Source organism: Papio anubis, chromosome 4 (assembly GCF_008728515.1).
Source record: "Papio anubis isolate 15944 chromosome 4, Panubis1.0, whole genome shotgun sequence".
NCBI classification, from domain to species: Eukaryota; Metazoa; Chordata; class Mammalia; order Primates; family Cercopithecidae; genus Papio; species Papio anubis.
Window position 1 is genome coordinate 148,071,353 of NC_044979.1, and position 19,402 is coordinate 148,090,754.

Here is a 19,402-nt window from a genome sequence, read left to right on the forward strand (position 1 = left end):
CTCTCCTGCGCCCATGTTACTAGAGACCAGGCTTTGCGTGCTCTGTGCATGTGAGCTGAGGGCAGGGCGCGGTTTTCTCTTGCCATGCCTGTGTTTGCAGACTCTCAGAGCGGGGCAGGCCCACTGGCCCCACTCACAGCCCTGGGACATTCCAGGCATAGCCTGCAGCCGCTTTCATTATTTTGTTGATGTTGGTTTTTTGTGGGTATTTTTGAGACAGGGTCCCGCCCAGGCTGGAGTGCAGTGACATGATCACAGTTCACTGCAGCCTCAACCTCCTGGGCTCAAGCCATTCTCTCTCCTCAAAGTCAGAGGACATGTGCATCCCGATTGTAAGCCCTACTGCATGCTCCTGTCATCATGACACTGGAGTGGGCACAAAGCTGGAAGTAGAAGTGACTGGAACAGCCTGGGGAGCCTGGAAACCCTCAGGCCCGGGGCAGCTGATTCCAGCACGTGGGCCAAGCCCATTCCATGTGGAGGAAACTTCTCAACAGAGCCCAGGACAACTGGGTTTCCACGTTTGGCTTTGTTTTTTTTAACCGAAGTTTACATGGTTTTATTTATATGTTACTATTACCAAAAGTAAACTTTATACAAAAATCTTTATACAGAAAAATAATCCTTGGTTAGGCAAAGCCATTTATATGTGTGTATACACACACACACACACACACAAAGTATCTTACACTGTCATAAACATATTTTATAAACACACAAATGTGCATTTTACTTATCCGTTTTTATTCCACATGTATTGTAAGCGTACATATTTACAAATATGCTAATACTTAATGCATGCGGCCCCCAGCTTCACACCATATGCAAAAATTAACTCAAAATGGATGAAAGACTTAAATTTAAGAGCTAAAACCAAAACTGTTACATGAAAACCTAAGAGTCCATTTCATGACCTTGGGTGAGGCAACGGTTTCTTAAATGTGGCTCTAGAAGCACAAGTGACAAAGGAAAAGGTCGAGAAAGCATCCTCATCAAGATCTAAGACTGTGTAGCGGGGCATGGTGGCCCACGCCTGTAATGCCAGCACTTTGGGAGTCTGAGCCGGGCAGATCACTTGAGGTCAATAGTTCGAGACCAGCCTGGCCAACATGGCAAAACCCCGTCTCTACTAAAAATACAAAAATTATCTGGGTATGGTAATGCTTGCCTGTGATCCCAGCTACTTGGGAGGCTGAGGCAGGAGAATCGCTACAAGGTGGGGGGAGAGGGCACCACCGCACCCCAGCCGGGGGAAAAAAGCAAAAGACGCGCAAAAAAAAAAAAAAAAAAAGAAAGAAAATGCATCTAAAACTTTGCACTGCATACAGAACTAGCCAGAAAGTGAAATGGTTGCTCCAGAATGGGAGACGTTTGCAAGTCCCACATGAATGAGAACTCTGCTAACTCAATAATGAAGAGAGCCCGGTTTTGAGAGCTGCTGCCACAGGGACCTGAGGAAACCCGTCTGCAGAGCAGATTTGCAGGTGGCCGGCGAGCCTGCGCAGAGGAGCCCCCACCACCAGCAGACAAGGGTCAGGCCACCAAGAGATGCCACCTGGCCACTGCCACCCTGAGTGGAAAGAAAAGCACTCCAACTGCCAGAGCGTACACGGCTTTTTGTTCCGAGTGCACATTTTATCACGGCCTACCCCTGTTTTATTTTTGTCATGTTTTCTCATTTTTCTGAGGATTTTTACAATGTTTTTGAAATGTCCTTCTCCCCGAGCGGCTTCTGTTTTAGCCACAGGTTGATTCAGTGTTCTCTCTGCTTCTAACAGGTGTTTCTTCTTGCAGCATCTGGGGCAGGGTCTGTGGCCAGGCCACCTGCTCCCTCGGGCTGCGGTGGGAGAACGGAAGCCTGAGGCCAGGGTGTCCTTGGCTGCAGTATCTTGTCTCCTGCTGCTCAGTGGCCCCGCCCTGCCCTACCCCTGACCGACTCTGTCTCTTCCCTGTCAGGTTCCCGATGAGCACTTCTCCACCATGCTGGCCTACCTGGAGGGGCTGCAGGGCCGGGCCCGCGAGCTGACAGTCCAGAAGGCAGAAGCTCTGATGCGGGAGCTGGACGAGGAGGACCCCGATCCCCTCCTGCCGGGGAGGGTCCAGCGCATCCGGCAGGTGCTGCAGCTGCTCTCCTAGCGGGTTCAGCGCGGGACGGGACCACTGCCCAGCGCAGGGCGGCCTCGGACCACACAGGGTGCAGCTCCTCCGGCGGTGGGGGCCGGGATCACCAGCACCAGAGCCTCGCAAGGGCCCCTTCTGTCCTCCAGACCCTTCTTGGCCGGAGACAGTTGTAACAGTGACAACGGGTTCAGTGCCTTCAGCACAGAGCGTGGACGCTCTGGAATCACCCAGACACCTGGCCTTGGAGGGGCCCTGGAGCCCTGGGAATCTGCTTGGGAGGGAAATGTCTATTTTTCTACCAGGAGTATTTTAGAGATTGGGCCACGCTGGCTCCTCCTGCCAGCTGCAAACCTGCACCTTCCGCCTGATTCCCCATCCCCCTGCGTGGGCTGCGTTCCTGGTCCCCTGCCCGCGTCCATCCAGGGGCCTGGCTGTTGCCTGTTTTCCTTTGACCCCACACAGCCTCAGTGCTCGTCATGGGGAGTCCCTGGTGGGGGCTTGTGGAGTCAGATCATGTACCTGTGCAGAAACCGTCTCTGTGGCCGCATTTGAAATAAAACACGACCCACCAGGGGCTGTGGGTCCTGCTCTGCCCAGTGCATCCCCTGCCTGTGGACTGCAGAATGCGCGTCCCCCATGCCAGCGCGTCCCCCATGCCAGTGCGTCCTCCATGCTGGCGTGCCCCGGGCTGAGACCCCGCCTTTAGTGGTGGCCGTCCCAGGATGCCATTCGTAGCTCTCTATGTGTGGCATTCCTGGCAGTGGGTGCTGGCTGACCACTTGCGTTCAGGCTGGCCATTTCCCAGCGCTGTCAGTGACTGACCCTGCCAGGAAACACACTTGGGCCACACAGAATTGAGCCACACACTTCCTGTTCCTAGCAGCCTGTGGTCCCCAAGTGATGTGAGGTGCAGCGGGGCATTGAGAGGGCCATGGTGACCACAGAACTCTGGGCAGCTGCCGTGGAGGGCCGGGTGGCCATGGCGAGGAGGTCCATGCACCCCTGCGAGGCCAAGTCTGTTCCAGGATGGGCCCCGGGGAGGGCTGAGTCCAGCGGCTCCGGCCTGGGCGTCCACAGAGCAGACGCCCAGGTGCTGCTGCCCCAGAGCTCCCTGCTGCCTGGCTCAGGTTGGGGGTTTGTGCTGCCATCTCAGTGCTCCCCCAACTGATGGTGGAGCAGAAAAGTAGCTGCAACCACCACCTGGCAGCCTTGGGACGCTGGCTCAGGCCCTGAGTGCCCCCTTGAGTGCCCCGCCCCCCAACAGAGCTGCTGAGGCTGAGGTCAGGCTGCCTGGCTTGGTTGCCCCTGACCCACAGAGCTGCATGCAAGCCGGGAGGTGGGAGCACGGCCTCACCACCGTGAGAGCCGTGAGGCACAGGCTCCAGGTTGTCATCCTGGGGAGGGCTTTAGGCTTCTCGGGGCCTGTACCTCAGAGCGGTGACTGACCTCACTGTGACCCACAGACGTCTACTGTGACTTCCATCTTAGCTCCCTTAAGACACCCAGGGCTGGGCTAAAATGTGGTCCAAGCTGAGGAGCTGGGTCCATACATCGGGGGGGTCTGGGCAGGTCTGGCTGACTACTCAGGCCATCTCTATGTGGGCATCAAGACTCGGGGCTGGAGGAGACCCTAAGGACCGAGTCCCCAGGTCTCTGTACCCACCAAGCTGTGGGAAGGCGATGAGGCTGTTTGCTCTTCTGTGACCAGCAGCCAGTCCCGTCTCACCCAGCGTTGGGGCCAAAATTCTGACCACCCACAACACAGGCCTTGCTGTGTGCACCGCATGGGCCCAGGATGGGCCTTGCCAGCAGCAGGCGAGGAGTTCAGCCCCTCCTGGTGCCGGTCAGGTGAACTCAAAAACAGGAAGGCACGTTGCACAGCACGAACCTTCAGATCGGCGAGGCGGTACCTGCGATCCGGGTCCTGGCAGCACAGCTCTGCAGAGAAGCTGCTCGGAAGGGTCCGTGGCCAGCCCAGCAGTCAGGGTGCTCAGCGGCCCCTATGCTGGGAGGCACCTTAAATGCCAACAGACAGTAGAGGCAGACCCGCAGAGTGCAAAGAAGGGCTGATAGATCCAGAACCATGGCTCTGAGCTTCCCAGCAGCCAAATCAGAAAGGGAAATGTGGTGGGTACTGCTGAGTCCTCACTGACAGTTAAAGGGAAGAGTTCTTGAAGACCTGGGCCTCCCTTCGTCAGCACAGATGCTCCTCTGACACTGGCTGGGGAGTGCTGTCTTGTCAAGGGTCCCCACCTCTGTGGGTCATACGGTGCCAAGCTCCTCAGGGCTCCCTGGCAAAAGGTGCCAAAGGGTGGTGCGGAGATGTCACCTGGGACGCAGCTCAGAGAACCATGCAATGCCCTGGGGTCTCCCTACCCCATGCAGGTCAGTGAGGGCACCCACCCATGCAACCCCAAGGCCAACCACACGGGGCCACCTGTGCTGGGGCTGTGTGTGCCGGAGAGCGGGCTGTGAGTCCCTGTCTCGGCTGGCGCTTGTGCGGGACTCCTGAGCCAGGAAGCCTCCGGCTAAGGAAGCCCCACCTTAGCCTGGAGACGACCCTCACATCCGTCCCTTACATGTGTCCCTGGGCAAGTGCTCCTCACGGTGGAGAGGGCAGCTGCTGACCCGAAGCAAGCCAGGTGGTGGATTGAGGTTTGTGCCAAGTGAGGGGCCAGACTTCAGTGCGGGTATGCGTGCTGTTCCTTCGCATATGTCCAAGGCCGTAGGTGATGGGCTGTGACAAAGCATCTGGGCGGAGCTCAGGGAGGAATGTCCCTGCAGTGAGTACGTAGGCGTGTGCAGGTGTCAGAACCACCAAACCACACACTGATAACTCATGCCGGCTGCGGCGGCTCACGCCTATAATCTCAGCACTTTGGGAGGTGGACGCGGGAGGATGGCTTGAGCTCAGGAGTTTGAGACCAGCCTGGGCAACATGGCTAAACCGCCCTCCTACAAAAAATTTAAAATCCGGGGGTGGTGGCATGTGTCTGTAGTCACAGCTACTAGGGAGCCTGAGGTGGGAGGATGGCTTGAGCCCGGGAGGTTGAGGCTGCAGTGAGCATTGATTACGCCACAGAGCAAGACCCGACATCTAAAATAAATTTTTTTTTAGGGCTGGGTGTGGTGGCTCACGCCTGTAATCCCAACACTTTGGGAGGCCACAGTGGGCGGATCACGAGGTCAGGAGTTCGAGATCAGCCTGGCCAACATGGTGAAACCCCATCCCTACTGAAAATACAAAAATTAGCCAGGCATGGTGGTGGGCGCCTGTAATCCCAGCTACTCGGGAGGCTGAGGCAGGAGAATCGCTTGAACCTGGGAGGTGGAGCTTGCAGTGAGCAGAGATTGCACCACTGCACTCCAGCCGGGGCGATAGAGTGAGGCTCCATCTCAAAAATAAAAAAATTTTTTAATCAAAAGGAACACTGGAAGTCAGAATCACATTTCCCGTGGGGGTGAGCACATCTATGTAGACGGGCTTTCTGGGGCAAAGGGGCCTCCCTGACATTGGGGGTGTGAACACTTGTCAGAGCAGCACTGAGACCTGAGGAAACCATCCCCTGTCCCAGCCCACCCAGCCTCTGAGGAAGCAGCCTCTGAGCAGTTTGTTACAGGATTGACGTCTGACAAACAGCTCACACCGGGTGCTGCCTGCTCACCTCCACCAAGAATGACAGGTTCGGCCACTGAATCACCCTCAGAGCACTTTCCTCCCTCCAATCCCCCAAGACAGTGGCATCGTTTTAGAGACAGGGTCCCACTCTGTCGTATAGGCTGGAATGCAGTGGCATGAGCTCTGCTCGCTGCCACCTCCACCTCCCAGGCTCAAGCGATTCCCCTCCCTCAGCTTCCCGAGTAGCTGGGGCCACAGTTGCTACCACTGCACCCGGCTACTTTCTGTATTTCTTGTAGAAGTGGGGGCTCACTGTGTTGCCCAGGCTGGTCTCAAACTCCTGGGCTCAAGCGATCCTCCCGCCTTGGCCTCCCACCGTGCTGGGATTCCTTCCAGCATGAGCCACCGTGCCTGGCATTTATTTCTGGATGACTGGGTGCCCAGTGTTCACATCCCAGAGCCTCAAGCTGACCTTCCAGCCCGGGCCGGCGCTGTCCGCTCCCCACTCCTCCCTGGAGCCCCGGCCGCCTCCAGCTGGGCTCTCTCACTGCCTGTCCCTGCACAGATCAGGTGGCGCCACCTGCCGTCCGTCCAGCTCCTCAGCTCCTGCTCCGGTCACAGTCACGCGCTGGTCGGGTGCCGTGCGCCACGCGCCCTCCAGTGGCTCCCAGGGATCAGTCTCTCCACCGCGCGCTCCAGCTGCCGTCCCCCTGCCCTGCCTGGGTCAGGCCAACCCGGCCTGCCCACCGGGACCTCAGAACTGCCGGTACCCCTGCTGGCTGCACGGGTTTCACAGATGATAAAGCTGAGCGCAGCCTCAAACCCTGAATAACCATCAAAGTTAAGATCCTTCAGACTCTTCCAAGCCTCACCTCATCATCCGTGGCCCAGCAGTCCAGAGCCACGGGCCACCTACCCGCTTGTTAGGCAGCGGCAGCTACGCGATGTACTCTGACCTCAGACACCCCAGGACTTTGCTTAGATTTCACAAGGGACTGGGTGCAGGCAGGAGGAGGTGGAATTTGGCCAGTGATGGGCCTGCCTCAGGGCATTCGTGAGACCTGCCTGGAGAGAGCTGGGCGCTGGGCTGAGCTGTCCAAGTCCCGCTGCCCTCTGAAGCCCGGTGAGCCCACCCAGCCCTGCCATCATCCTGCCTCCTTCCCCCTCACCATCCAAGGGGGGAAGAAGAACCCTGCCCTGAGGGAGCCCCAGCCATCACGGGGAGAGCCCAGGTTCCAGAGTGAGGCGAGCTTCCAGCCTCTGTGTTCCTGGCCAGAGGTTTCCTGATGGGGGCTGCCCACTCCGAGGGAGGAGCTTCAGGACATCTGAACCAAGACCCCCACCACACTGGACGCCGCCCCCAGCCCCTGCATGTGTGTGCCCTGCGGGTGTGGGTGAGCGGTGGCGTGGCAGCTCCCTTGCGTCACTTGGGTTCTGTTTAACGGCGTCTCCATGGGTAAAGCTTGGCCTCCTCCTAAGCCCGGCCCCCCCGGCCCTCAGATGGCCTCCTCCTCCGAGCTTGCTGTGGGAGGTTTGCAGATGACTCGGGGACTGTGGTTTTGTTTTACCTTGACTTAGGAGGGTAATGGGAGGCCCGTGCGGCCCGGCTGAGGGCCAGCCTCAGACCCAGAAGCAGATCTGGGGCCGAGAGCCGCCTGCCCACCCCAGGAGGGTCCTCCCCCTGGAGACCGAGAGGTGGGGGGTGCAGGAGCCGGGGTCGGCGTCCCCCCTGCTGCTGAGGACAGACGTCCAGGGAGCAGCTCAGCCCCGTCGTGAGCCATGGGGTTCAGGGTGTCTGCCTCTCCCGTGATATCTGGGCACCGTGATGTCCGCAGAGGCATCTCCCGAAATCCACGCGCAAGGAAGCTGGGCTCACGGGCTGCCCCCGCCTGAGTTCTCCAGGACCCTTGAAAAGGACCCGTCTGCAGGTGCGTGGATAAAGCAGCACCAACTCCCTCCCCACTCACCCGAGGTCCCCAGAGCCCTCACACCCACAGACCCAGGAAGGAGAAGGGCTGGGGCGGGACTCGGAGCAGCTGTCCCGAGTCTGTCGTCTCCCGAGACGAGAGTGGAGCTTCAGCCTGGGAAGATGAGGAGACTCTGGAGGTGACGGTGGTGGCTGCACAGTGCAGCGAATGTGGCTGTGCCCCTGAACTGTGCACTTAAACATGGCTGATGGTGAATTTTCTGTACGTGTGTTTTATCACAATTTTTAAAAATGCCAACAAAAAAACACTTGGAAATGAAGCGTAGACGTCCATGCCAAGGCCCAGCGTTTCCCAGCAAGCCTCCGGGATGTGCCTGCGCACCCCGCCAGCAGCCTGAGTGCAGCTATGAGAAACGGGGGCACCCAGGTCTGCCCGGTCGAGAAGGTGGCACCTCTGGGTTCGGGTCTCACGTGGCCCCTCCCTTCCCTCCCCCCTGCCCCACACCCCTGCCCATGCCCCTGGGCACGAGTTGAAGGAGATTTGACATCTGCTCACGCTGTTTTCACTAAGCTAGGCTTGTTTACAATCGAGAATGAGGCGTTTGGACCGCCTAGCTTGGGGGGCCCTGGCTGCACCCCGTGGAGGAGCCCTGTGATGTCGCTGAGTTGTTTCTTCCCGGGTGAGATGGGGTGAGAGGTCGCGTGAGTCGGGCAGGCGGGGTCAGGGATGGAGTCAGGGTTGGGGTTACATTTGTCTTAGTGCTTTGAGGGGAAGCTCAGCCGTCACTCATCCCCCTGCACTTGGCATCCCTCACGTCGGCTGGGCCTCCATGAAGCGGGTCGGGAAAGGGTCAACGTTTCCTCCCCACGTGGGCCGGGGACTCCCCTGGGCCCGCGGAGATGAATACCCCAGGCCAATGTAAGGCAGGGGCATGAGGGTCCCCTGCGGGACCGGGAGGGCGGGGCCTGAGTCCTCCACCCCACCCAGGAGGCCGACTAAGTCAGGGGCAGGAGGGTCCCCTGCGGGACCGGGAGTGCCGGCCCTAAGTCCTCCACCCCACCCAGGAGGCCCTGACGACAGCTGGGAGGGACTCTCCACAGCCCCTGCCCTGGAATGTTCCGCACCCTCCAGAGCTCCAGAGGGGCTCACCAGTCATACTGGACAGGGTGTCACGTGGCCCCACCTGGCGCCGGGACCCCGTTCTCTCTGCCCTTCAAGTTTTCAGTGTCATATTTCAAATGTCTGAGAGGAGAATAGTGAAGCCAGCACTTGGTCCCTGCTCTTCTCCAGAAATACGTGAGCGGACGCAGCCAAGCCCCCCTCCCTCCGCCCCTCTGGTCCTTGCAGTGGGTCCAGCAGGTCCAGCAGCCTCCACAGCAGCAGCCCCGCCTGTGACTTAGGGACCCTGCAGCCCCACCCGGGAGTGTGAGGCCTGCCGTGCACCCACCCGTGTGTCCCGGCTGCCGGGTCCTGGCCTTGGGGCGCCGCTCCACGGGGTGCAGGTGGGAACGCGCCACGGCTTATCCTCTTTTCTTGTGAGGGGCCACCTGCTGCTCACATGCATGCTCTGCGCTGGGACGGGGGCCAGGGCCATCTCAGACACCAGGTGTCCCAGCACACGCCGGCCACGCCACCACCAGCACACACGCCACGGGTCCCACAGTCACCATCACCCACTTCACAGAGCGGAAAACAGCCCGGAGTGGAATAGGTCTGCTCAGGTCCCCAGAAAATGGGGCAGACTTGGGAGCCTCCGGCTCCAGTTCCTGTCTCCAAAGGAGAACGTGGGCCTCGCCTCCCTGCACCTGTCACGCACATGGAGGACCAAGGGCAGCCCCGGTGGCTTGGCTCACAGTCTGGCACTGCAGGCCGACTGCCTCCAGGTATAGCCACAGGAACTGTTCCAGGAGCAGGAACGGAGCAGGGTCTGCAGGAGTCCCAGGGCCTGGTGGGTGCAGGGCTCACACGCTGAGGACACCTGTCTGCGCCTGTCTCTGGCTGGATGCAGCCACCTGCCGTCTCTCGGCAGCCCCAGCTGGGTGGGCCCTCGGGGGAGCTCGGTGGGTTGGAGTGCAGCTTCAGGGGTGGAAGAGTGGGCAGGGCCCTGGAAGCGCTCCTGGGGGCTGGCAGGGACTGAGCTGCAGATGGCACCAGAGGGGTGGGGGTCCCACAGGGTCGGGCAGGGGCAGACCTGGGTGTAACCGGAAGCAGCTGCTGACCCTGTAGGGGTGGGGGTGGGAGTTCTCAGGGCTCTCCCAGAGCAGTCCGAGCTGGGGGCTGGGAGGGGAGTGGGCAGGAGGACCCAGGGACTGGGGGAGCCCTTAAGGCCTGGGCACTGCACACAGGGCCTGGGCCCGCGGCCGCATGGTGAAAGCCCGGGCAGGCGTGGTGTCCAGGGAGGCCGGGCTGACACCAGGTGGGGGCAGCAGGTGGTACTTCTGCAGGAGGCCAGCAAACAGCAGGAAAAGCTCGGTCCTGGCCAGGCGCTCCCCGACACAGACACGGCGGCCTGCAGGGGAAGTCGAGGCACAGAGTGGGCTGTGCCAGGTCTGCTCCTGGAGGGGAGGGGTGGGGACCTCCCTAGGGAAGCGGAGGAGCAGCCACAGCTGCCTTCAGAACCTGAGATCAGGAGGTGGGAGTGGAGGCGGCAGGCGGAGCTGGGGACGTCCCACCCCTGCCGCCCTGGTGGTGCCGCCCCACCCCAGGCACAAGGGCTGCTGACCTGCAGAGAAAGGCAGGAAGGCCTCCTGCTTCACGAAGTGCCCGTCCGCGTCCAGGAAATGGCCCGGGTTGAACTGGTCTGGGGTCTGCCACTGTGTCTCATCCAGCAGCACCGAGGTCAGCAGAGGAATCACGGGCGTGCCCTGCGTGGGCAGCCAGGGCACAGAGAGAGGGGCCCCGGGGAAGGTGGGATGGGGCCCAGATCGGGAAGTTTCATTCCAGGATGTAGCTCCTGCCACACCCACCACATCTGGTGTTAGCCCACTTTGCAGGTGAGGCACCCGAACCCAGGGAGGCCACGTGACCCCAGGGCACACAGCCAGGGGCCCCGAGGATAGAGAGGACACCCAGGATGCAGGGAGAGGGACACCCCAGGACACACGGAGGGGACCCCCCAGGACACATAGACAGGGATGCCCCAGGACACACGGAGGGGACCCCCCAGGACACATGGACAGGGATGCCCACAGGACACATGGAGGGGACCCCCCAGGACACATGGACAGGGATGCCCACAGGGCACATGGAGGGGACCCCAGGATATGCAGGGAGGCACCAGGTCTGCTGGCCAGAGCCCCAAGTGCTGGGCTGTGGGGTGAGGGCTGCCTCCCTCCTGCTCCTGGCTGGACGCCCCTTATTGCCTCCAGTTGGGGAGCCCTGGGCCATCAGGCACCCACTGGAGGCTCAGCCGTCCCAGTGCCCCTGCACCCCTGCCGAGGCCTACCCCAAAGGAGATGGAAGGGGCGAGGGAGGCCCGGCCCCACCTTGGGGAGCAGGAAGCCGCCCAGCTGCATGTCGGTGGCGGTGCAGCGGGGCACGTGCGGCAGGAGCGTGATGAACCGCTGCACTTCGTGGAGCACGGCGCTGGTGTAGGGCAGCACCTGCTGGTCCTCCGGCTGGGGAGGCCGCCCACGGCCCAGCACACGGTCCAGCTCCTCCTGCACCCGGCCTGGGGCGAGGGGTGGGCCGCGTCGGTAGGAGTGCCATCCCTCGGCCCTGGGGGTCCCCCGGGGGCAGGTGTCGTCTCACCCGGCGCCGGGGTCTCACCCTGCACGTCCGGGTGCCGGCCCATCAGAAGCGCAGCCCACTGCAGTGTGGCTGAGGTCGTCTCCGTCCCGGCCATGACCATGTCCAGGGTGCAGGCCACTGCGTTGTCCTCAGCAAACAGGCCCTCGGGGTCATCCCCCTGCAGAGGTGTGGGGCAGGGCTCCGTGGGATGATCTGGGGTCTGTCCCCCACCCCACAGACCCAGCCCAGCCCTGGGCTCCACTATGGATGCCCCAGTGATCTGGGCTCAGCCATCCCCCAGGCAGGCAGTAGGGATGCCCCGTTTCACAGACGAGGAGACTGAGGCTCTGAGAGGCCGCCAGCCAGGAGGTGGGGAGCTTGGTGCAGGACTGGTATGGACCCCTTCCCAGCCCTGCTCCCCTGGGGTGGCCCTCAGGACTCCTACAGGCCTTCGAGGAGGACCTGGGTCCTGGCACACCTGTTCCTGCTGGATCAGGGCATCCACATAGCTGCACACAGGGTCCCCCGGGCGCATGTGGGGCCGCCGCGCCTCCAGGAGGGTCCTCAGAATGGCGCGGACCTCCTCGATCTTTCGCAGGACGGGCCGGTGCAGGTGGAGCAGGGCCCCAAGCCAGGGGTAGACGTTGAATAGCTGGGTAGGAGGCAGGAGGAGCAGAGATGAGGACGCAGCCCCAGGACTGCACCCTGGCAGGCAGTGATCGTCCCCAGCAGCTGTGTTCACACCCAGGGGCTCTGGGCGGATGTGCTGGAGGCGGCCACAGAACAGGGACCCTTCGCCCTCAAGGGAGGACCAGGGACTCCCAGAAAACCCCCATCCATGCTCTGGAAGGGGACAGCCAGGCAGGTTTGCACAGCAGGACCTCCTTCCATCCTGGAGAGGGAGGAGGGAGGCGACTGCCACCATGGAAATAACCTTGAACCTCCTGTGAGTCATGGAATGGGAGGCAGAGCAGACCTTAGACCTCGGAGAGTTGGGGCCGCCGCGGACACGAGGCTGTATCTGAGGGGTGAGCCTGGCACCAGCGGGTGCTCCATGACTGCCCACGGCCATCCCGCCACACCTCATGCCACTCGCCTTCCTGGGGTGTCCGTGATCACCAGTAGCGAGGTCCACACGGCGCCTCCGTGGCAAGGAGCTGGCGCCAGCAGGGAAAGCCAGGGAACGCTCTGCTGCCCTGGCACTGCCCCGGACCACGCAGTGCCATGCAGCCTCCATCTTCCAGGTGGGCTCCGGGCCCTCCTGGCTGCACCAGTAGGCAGGGTGGTCTCACTCTGGCTAGGATGGGTGGAAGCTGTGCCCCCCGCTCTCGCTTGTGAACCTGCCACTGCCCTCACTACCGTCACAGCCCTGCCGCTGGGAAGCTAGGAGGACCAGGACCTGTGGCCTCTGGGTCCAGCTGTGACGTGGGTATCACACCTGAGATGCGGGCTTTGGTAAACACACATCGAATACGGTGAGGACCCAAAAGAGGGAAACTTTACATTTTGAAGCAAAATGAAATGCACATGCGTTCCAAACATCAGAGGGATCAACTTTTGTGGTTTTGGGGCACTGTGAAGGGTGTCGGCTGGAAGGTGCCTGGACCGTCAGGGCTGGGGGGGCATGGAGTCCCCCGCAATCCTGGGGAAGCCATGCCTGCCTCCCGTCCCCGCCCTTGAGCAGGTGCATCTGTCACTGATGAGGGCGTCGAGGGAGATCAAGATCCCCCATTTCCTGGAGAGCACAGCGGCTGGTTTGAGGCCACACGACCAGCTAACGTCAGATAGGTCTGGATTCAGGCCCTTGAGTCTGATTCGTTTTGCAAGGTGGGAGGGCCAAGAGCTGAGAGGGGACAGTGCTGGGGCCCCTGTCCTTCCCCTGCACGCCCAGCACCCCGGGCTCCACCCCACCCCGAGGACGGGAGGCAGCCCCTCACCTGCAGGCCAGGGGACCCCAAGAGGACCATGACCTCATCGATGAGACCCAGCAGGGACACAAACACGGGGTCCCGGTAGTCGAACCGGCGGCCAAAGAGGAGCGTGAAGGTGATGTTGGAGGGAGCCCAGCCCAGTAGGGCCAGTGGGAAGGGCTGGCCTGCAAGGGAGACAGACCTCAGGCACGTCGAGGCCTGGGGAGGGGCGTCCCCAGCCCCCTGCTCACCTCTATAGCCATCCAGCTGCCCCGAAAGGCATTTCAGTTCCTGCAGAATCTTGTCAGCCACCGGCTCCCGGCCCACGCCCAGGCTGTGCAGGGCACGCACCGTGAACTGGCGGGCAGCTCTCCAGCGCGCCCCAGACGAGAAGAAGATGCCTGTGGGCAGATGCAGCGCCCAGTGAGCCCAGGTTCTCACCCCAGTCAGTCCCACCAGGCAGGCAGATGTGGTGCCTGACGAGCCCAGGTTCTCACCCCAGCCAGCCCCGCCAGGAAAGCGGGCAGGAAGTGAGCAGGCTGACCTAGGGGTAGTAAGACTGGCTGGGCCCTCACCCCCAATCCCACTCCCGTCCCCCTGGACTGGCCCCGGCCCCTCTTGACTTGGGATGAAAAGACCCCTGCTTGCTGGTCCTGAGCACCTGACCTGCTGTGTGGACACCTGGTCCCCCCCAGCACCAGCCTGGAGGCCCATCTCCTGCCTGCTCTTCCCCAGGCCACCCTGGGAGCCTTTTCCGCTGCTGGCACCCCCACCCCTCCTGGGATCCAGGTGCCGCCACACCCTGCAGTCCCCCACTGCGCAGGCCACATACCTACCTCCACCTCGCTGGATGAGCTGGAAGATGGCGATGGGAGGCCGGTCGGCCAGCTCCTGCCCAGGGCCTGCCAGCGCCTCTTTGACCACCTTGAACCCTGTCAGCACCACCGTCTTCTGGCACCCCAGGTGCACAGTGAACACCGGCCCGTAGCGTTCCGAGAGCTGGCGGGATGGCAGGCGTCACCCAGGCAGCCCTCACCCACAAGGCCCCCCTGTGGCCCCCTCAGGCCAGGCCTGTGCTGGGCAGGGGTAGGGACAGAGGGGAAATGGGGGCAGGTGGAGGGAGGCGCCTAGATGCCATTCGACCGGCTGTACAGGGTGGAGCAGGCAGCATCCAGCCTGGAGCCCACAGAGCCCCCTCACCATCTGATGCTTGGCATGGCTGTTGTGGGCTTTTCTTTTTAGCCCAAATTCCCAGGGAGCTCTTTTGAGCCCTGAGTCCAGGCAGCAGGGATGGGGGCTGGCTATCTGCTAGGGTGGCACTTTCTGAAATGCCAGAGTCTACACAGAGTGAGAGCCTGACAGGCCCGGCCCCCAGAGACCCTGACCATCCTCAGCTGCAGCCCGGCCAGCAGCACCCCAGCCCACAGTTGGGGGCAGCCAACTGCCTGACTGGTCAGTCCTGTCCCGCTGACCCTGCCTGCCTGAGTGAGGACTGAGCAACAGGGCCAGGGCCGGTCAGGCTGCCCCGTGCCGTGTACGTGTACCCTCTGTCCTCAGCATCCCTGCCCAGGAGGCACGGGTCCTCTTCCCATTTCACAGATGAGGAAACAAAGGCTCAAAAGTGGGAAGTGGGGCCGGGTGTGGGGGCTCACGCCTGTAATCCCAGCACTTTGGGAGGCCGAGGTGGGCGGATCATGAGGTCAGGAGATCGAGACCATGGTGAAACCCCGTCTCTACTAAAAACATAAAAATTTAGCCGGGCGTGGTGGTGGGCACCTGTAGTCCTAGCTACTCTGGAGGCTGAGGCAGGAGAATGGCGTGAACCCGGGAGGTGGAACTTGCAGTGAGCCGAGATTGTGCCACTGCACTCCAGCCTGGGCGACAGAGCAAGACTCCGTCACAAAAAAAAAAAAAAAAAGTGAGAAGTGTTTACTGTTGAACACCTGAGGGCCAAGAGGGGCTGAGCGGGCAGCCAACACACGCCCAGGCCCTCCTCCCCTCTGTTGTCCCTCAGCCCGGTCTCCTGTAGACTCTCAGCAGACACAGCCTCCTCCAGGGAGCCCTCCAGACTCCTGCCCCCGTGCTGGACCCTGGGTGGCACTTCCAGGGCTGCTTCTTACTCACTTGTCTGCTTCCCTGTGGGAAGGGGCGGCTTTCCCTTCCCAAAGGCAGGGTGGGCCCTCCGGCCTCCTGCGTCCCCCGCTGGGCCTGGCACCATGAGGGAACAGGCAGTGGAAACGGAGCCTGGCTTCCCCAGGAGTGGGGCCAGGACACAGCAGCTGTCTGGGCCGCGAGAGCTGCCCAGGCCCCCTGACCTACCTCCATCAGGGACCGGTCCTGTTGCGACAGACGCAGCAAGTGCAGGTTCCCGATGAGTGGCAGCGGGCAAGGCCCTGGGGGCCACCGGTGGGCTGGGGAGGTGTCTCGGGCATAGGCACGGAGCAGCCCCCAGAGCCCCAGCAGGCCCAGGAGCAGCAAGAGCAGCAGGGCCATGAGGACGTGGCTGGTGAGGCCCCGCTCCCCTCCTGGGCCCCGTCCCCCCCGCGCCCTTATAGGCCTCCCCGGGAGGGCGTGCCCGCACCCCACCCACCCCACCACCCCTAGAATGTGGAACGAGCAGTTTGCAGGGCAGCCCCCAGCAGGCGGCTTAAAGCTGCAGGCCTGCGTGGAATGTGGGGCTGAGGCCCTGGTGGGGCCGGATAGGGGAGGGCAGGACGGGGGCCCTCTGGGGTCAGGCATCCATGTCCCCTGTCCAGAGAGAAGGATGCGGCCCGTGGACTGTTCTGCTGAACCCACCAGTCCAGGCCCCTCGGCCTTGGCCACCCCTCAGAACTGGAATTCACAGGGCTTTGGGGCCGAGGCCCTGGCTTGGAGGGGAGCTCCCTGCCTTTCACAGGTTCTGAGTGGGACCCTGCAGAGCTCGGGGTTTGCAGGCCTCTCCCAAACCCCATCCATGTGCACCCAGCTCTTCTCTGATCAGTTCCCCACCGGGCAAGGGACAGGAGTGAGACCTCAGGACGGCCGGTGAGGGGCCTCAAATCCCACAGCCCTCACAAGCCGCCACCCGCATCTCCCGACACGTTTCCTGAGGGTGTTCACCCCAGGTAGCAGCCTGCTCCTTTTTGAGGGCTGCCGCCCAGGCAGGGGATGCAACTGTCTGAGCTAGGACAGCAACGTGGAAGGGCTGCCGGGTGGTAGGTGGTGGGGTTTACGAGCCCTGTCCATCTGTCTCCTAAACTGCTGCGAGGGGTGGGAGGGCTGCTGGCAGCAGAAGCGGTGGGGCCTGCTTTGCACAGCCTGCCCTGACATGAGGCAGCTGGAGCCGGCGCCAGTGGGGCGGGACCCTCCCCACGGCCTGTCTCTGGGGCGTTGCCCATGCCCTGTACAAACCGCAGAGCCTGAGGCCCTCACCCCTCCTGGGTTTGGTCCCCCTTGATTGGCTGGCAGCCTGAGGCCCTCACCCCTCACCCCTCCCAGAGTTGGCCCCTTTGATTGGCTGGGAGGGAAAGCCCCAGTCACAGTTGCACGCTTCCTGTGGTGGGGAGCTCACTGCCTCTATCCCGCTGTACAGCCTCGGGGCCAGGGCTGGGTGGCTGCAGTGGGGAGGGAGTGCCTTATACCAGGGCCACTACTGGGTAGGCTGGGGGTCCTACCTGCCTAGCAAAGCTTACTTAATTAATTCAGGGAACATTTTTGTTTTTTTTTGTGTTTTTTTTTTTTTTTTTTTTTTTGAGATGGAGTCTCGCTCTGTCACCCAGGCTGGAATGCAGTGGCTCGATCTCGGTTCACTGCAAGCTCCTCCTCCCGGATTTACACCATTCTCCTGCCTCAGCCTCCCGAGTAGCTGGGACTACAGGCGCCCACCACCTCGCCCAGCTAGTTTTTTTTGTATTTTTTAGTAGAGATGGGGTTTCACCATGTTAGCCAGGATGGTCTCGATCTCCTGACCTCGTGATCCGCCCGTCTCGGCCTCCCAAAGTGCTGGGATTACAGACTTGAGCCACTGCGCCCGGCCTGTTTTTTTGTGTTTTGTTTTTGAGACAGGGTCTCACTCTGTTGCCCAGGCTGCTATACAGTGCTGAGTACAGGCTCACTGCAACCTCCACCTCCTGGGCTCAAGCCATCCTCCCACCTTAGCCTCCCAAATAGCTGGGACTACAGGCACACACCACCAAGCCCAGCTAACTTTATTTATTTATTCATTTATTTTGGTAGAGATGGGGATCCCACTGTGGTACTCAGGCTGGTCTCAAACTCCTGGGTTCAAGCAATCCTCCTGCCCTGACCTCCCAAAGTGTTGGGATTACAGGTGTAAACCACTGCATCTGGCCTAATTTTTTAAGTTTTGGGTTTTTTGTTGTTGTTGTTGTTGTTTTGAGACGGAATCTCACTCTGTCGCCAGGCTGGAGTGCCATGGCACAATCTCGGCTCACTGCAACCTCCACCTCCCCGGTTCAAGCGATTTTCCTGCCTCAGCCTCCCGAGTAGCTGGGATTACAGGCGCATGCCACCACACCCAGCTAATTTTTGTATCTTTAGTAGAGATGGGGTTTCACCATGTTGGCCAGGACGGTCTTGATCTCTTGACCTCGTGATCCTCCCGCCTCAGCCTTCCAAAGTGCTGGGAATTTTGTAAGTTTCTTTTAGAGAGGGAGTCTAGAGGCTGGTCTTGAACTCCTCCTGGGCTCAAGCGATCCTACTGTGGCAGCCTCCAGAAGCGCTGGGATTACTGAAGTGAGCCAACGCTGGGCCAGCCTCTTTTTCTTTTGAGATGGAGTCTCGCTCTTGTCTTCCAGGCTAGAATATAGTGGTGCAATCTCGGCTCACTGCAACCTCCATCTCCCGTGTTCAAGTGATCATCCTGCCTCAGCCTCCCGGGTAGCTGGGATTACAGGCATATGCAACCACGCCCAGCTAATTTTTGTATTTTTCGTAGAGACGGGGTTTCGCCATGTTGGCCACACTTGTCTCAAGCTCCTGACCTCAAGTGATCCACCTGCCTCGGCCTCCCAAAGTGTTGGGATTACAGACGTGAGCCACCGCGCCCAGCCTAACGAGTTATTTTTAAAAGAGGGCCAGGCACCGTGGCTCACGTCTGTAATCCCAACACTTTGGGAGGCCGAGACGGGCGGATCACGAGGTCAGGAGATTGAGACCATCCTGGCTAACATGGTGAAACCCTGTCTCTACTAAGAAATACAAAAAACTAGCCGGGCGAGGTGGCGGGCGCCTGTAGTCCCAGCTATTCGGGAGGCTGAGGCAGGAGAATGGCGTGAACCCGGGAGGCGGAGCTTGCAGTGAGCTGAGATCCGGCCACTGCACTCCAGCCTGGGCGACAGAGCGAGACTCCGTCTCAAAAAAATAAATAAATAAAATAAATTAAAAATAACTCGTTATGGCTGGGTGCAGTGGCTCACGCCTGTAATCCCAGCGCTTTGGGAGGCCGAGGCGGGTGGATCACGAGGTCAGGAGATGGAGACCATCCTAGTTAACAGGGTGAAACCCCGTCTCTACTAAAAATACAAAAAATTAGCCAGGCGTGGTGGTGGGAGCCTGTAGTCCCAGCTACTCGGGAGGCTGAGGCAGGAGAATGGCGTGAACCTGGGAGGCGAAGCTTGCAGTGAGCTAAGATCCGGCCACTGCACTCCAGCCCAGGCGACAGAGCGAGACTCTGTCCCAAAAAAAAAAAAAAAAAAAAAACCCATTATTGGGAAATTGACAATTCTCTAACGGCCGCCTGTATGTGTTGCTTGCTCTGGGGGGCATGGCTGGGTGCGCATATTTACATTGTTTCCAATGTTAGGCTGTCACAGAACATCCTGCTAAAAATATGTGTCCATACCTGCAAGGATGGGCACAGTTGCACGGATATCTTAAAATAAATTCCTAGAAACCAGGTGGCTGAGCCAAGGGATTGTTGCTTTCTGATGGCCGGCGGACCTCCAGCGCCCTGCAGAGATGTGTGCCGACTGCAGCCTGGCTGCCCAGGCGGAGCCTGGGACTGTTCGGATCAGGCCTGATTGATCCAACCCTGCCGGTCAGATACTCAGCCCTGTGCCATCCCTATGACCAGGAGGAATGCAGCGCTCTGGCTG

General features: G+C 60.7%; 2 protein-coding genes across 2 annotated transcripts in view; one reads left to right on the forward strand and one right to left on the reverse strand.

The window, feature by feature from the left end:
- The window catches only part of C4H7orf50 (chromosome 4 C7orf50 homolog), a 123,767-nt gene extending 121,045 nt beyond the window's left edge, over positions 1–2,722 (forward strand). The window contains exon 5 of the mRNA XM_009202477.3: positions 1,957–2,722. Coding sequence (XP_009200741.1) covers positions 1,957–2,136 — 180 coding nt within the window. The 3' untranslated portion in view covers positions 2,137–2,722. The remainder of the gene's footprint in view (positions 1–1,956) is intronic.
- Positions 2,723–9,224: 6,502 nt separating this feature from the next.
- On the reverse strand, positions 9,225–15,800 carry LOC101001033 (cytochrome P450 2W1). Its single transcript, XM_031665646.1, has 9 exons — positions 15,627–15,800; positions 14,144–14,306; positions 13,559–13,708; positions 13,335–13,492; positions 11,876–12,049; positions 11,437–11,575; positions 11,154–11,338; positions 10,391–10,532; positions 9,225–10,177 (listed from the first exon to the last, which is right to left on the reverse strand). Exons 1-9 carry the CDS (start codon positions 15,798–15,800, stop codon positions 9,990–9,992), a joined length of 1,473 nt encoding a protein of 490 aa, XP_031521506.1. The 3' UTR covers positions 9,225–9,989.
- Positions 15,801–19,402: the final 3,602 nt, after the last annotated feature.

Bases quoted from the DNA above. Each gene is read 5' to 3' on its own strand.
- LOC101001033 (XM_031665646.1), bottom strand. From the start codon at position 15,800: ATGGCCCTGCTGCTCTTGCTGCTCCTGGGCCTGCTGGGGCTCTGGGGG. The intron at 14,307-15,626 runs GTAGGTCAGGGG...CCATCCCGCCAG, and splicing joins AGGACCGGTCCCTGATGGAG to CTCTCGGAACGCTACGGGCC. The intron at 12,050-13,334 runs GTGAGGGGCTGC...CCTCCTACCCAG, and splicing joins TGGGGTCCCCTGGCCTGCAG to CTATTCAACGTCTACCCCTG.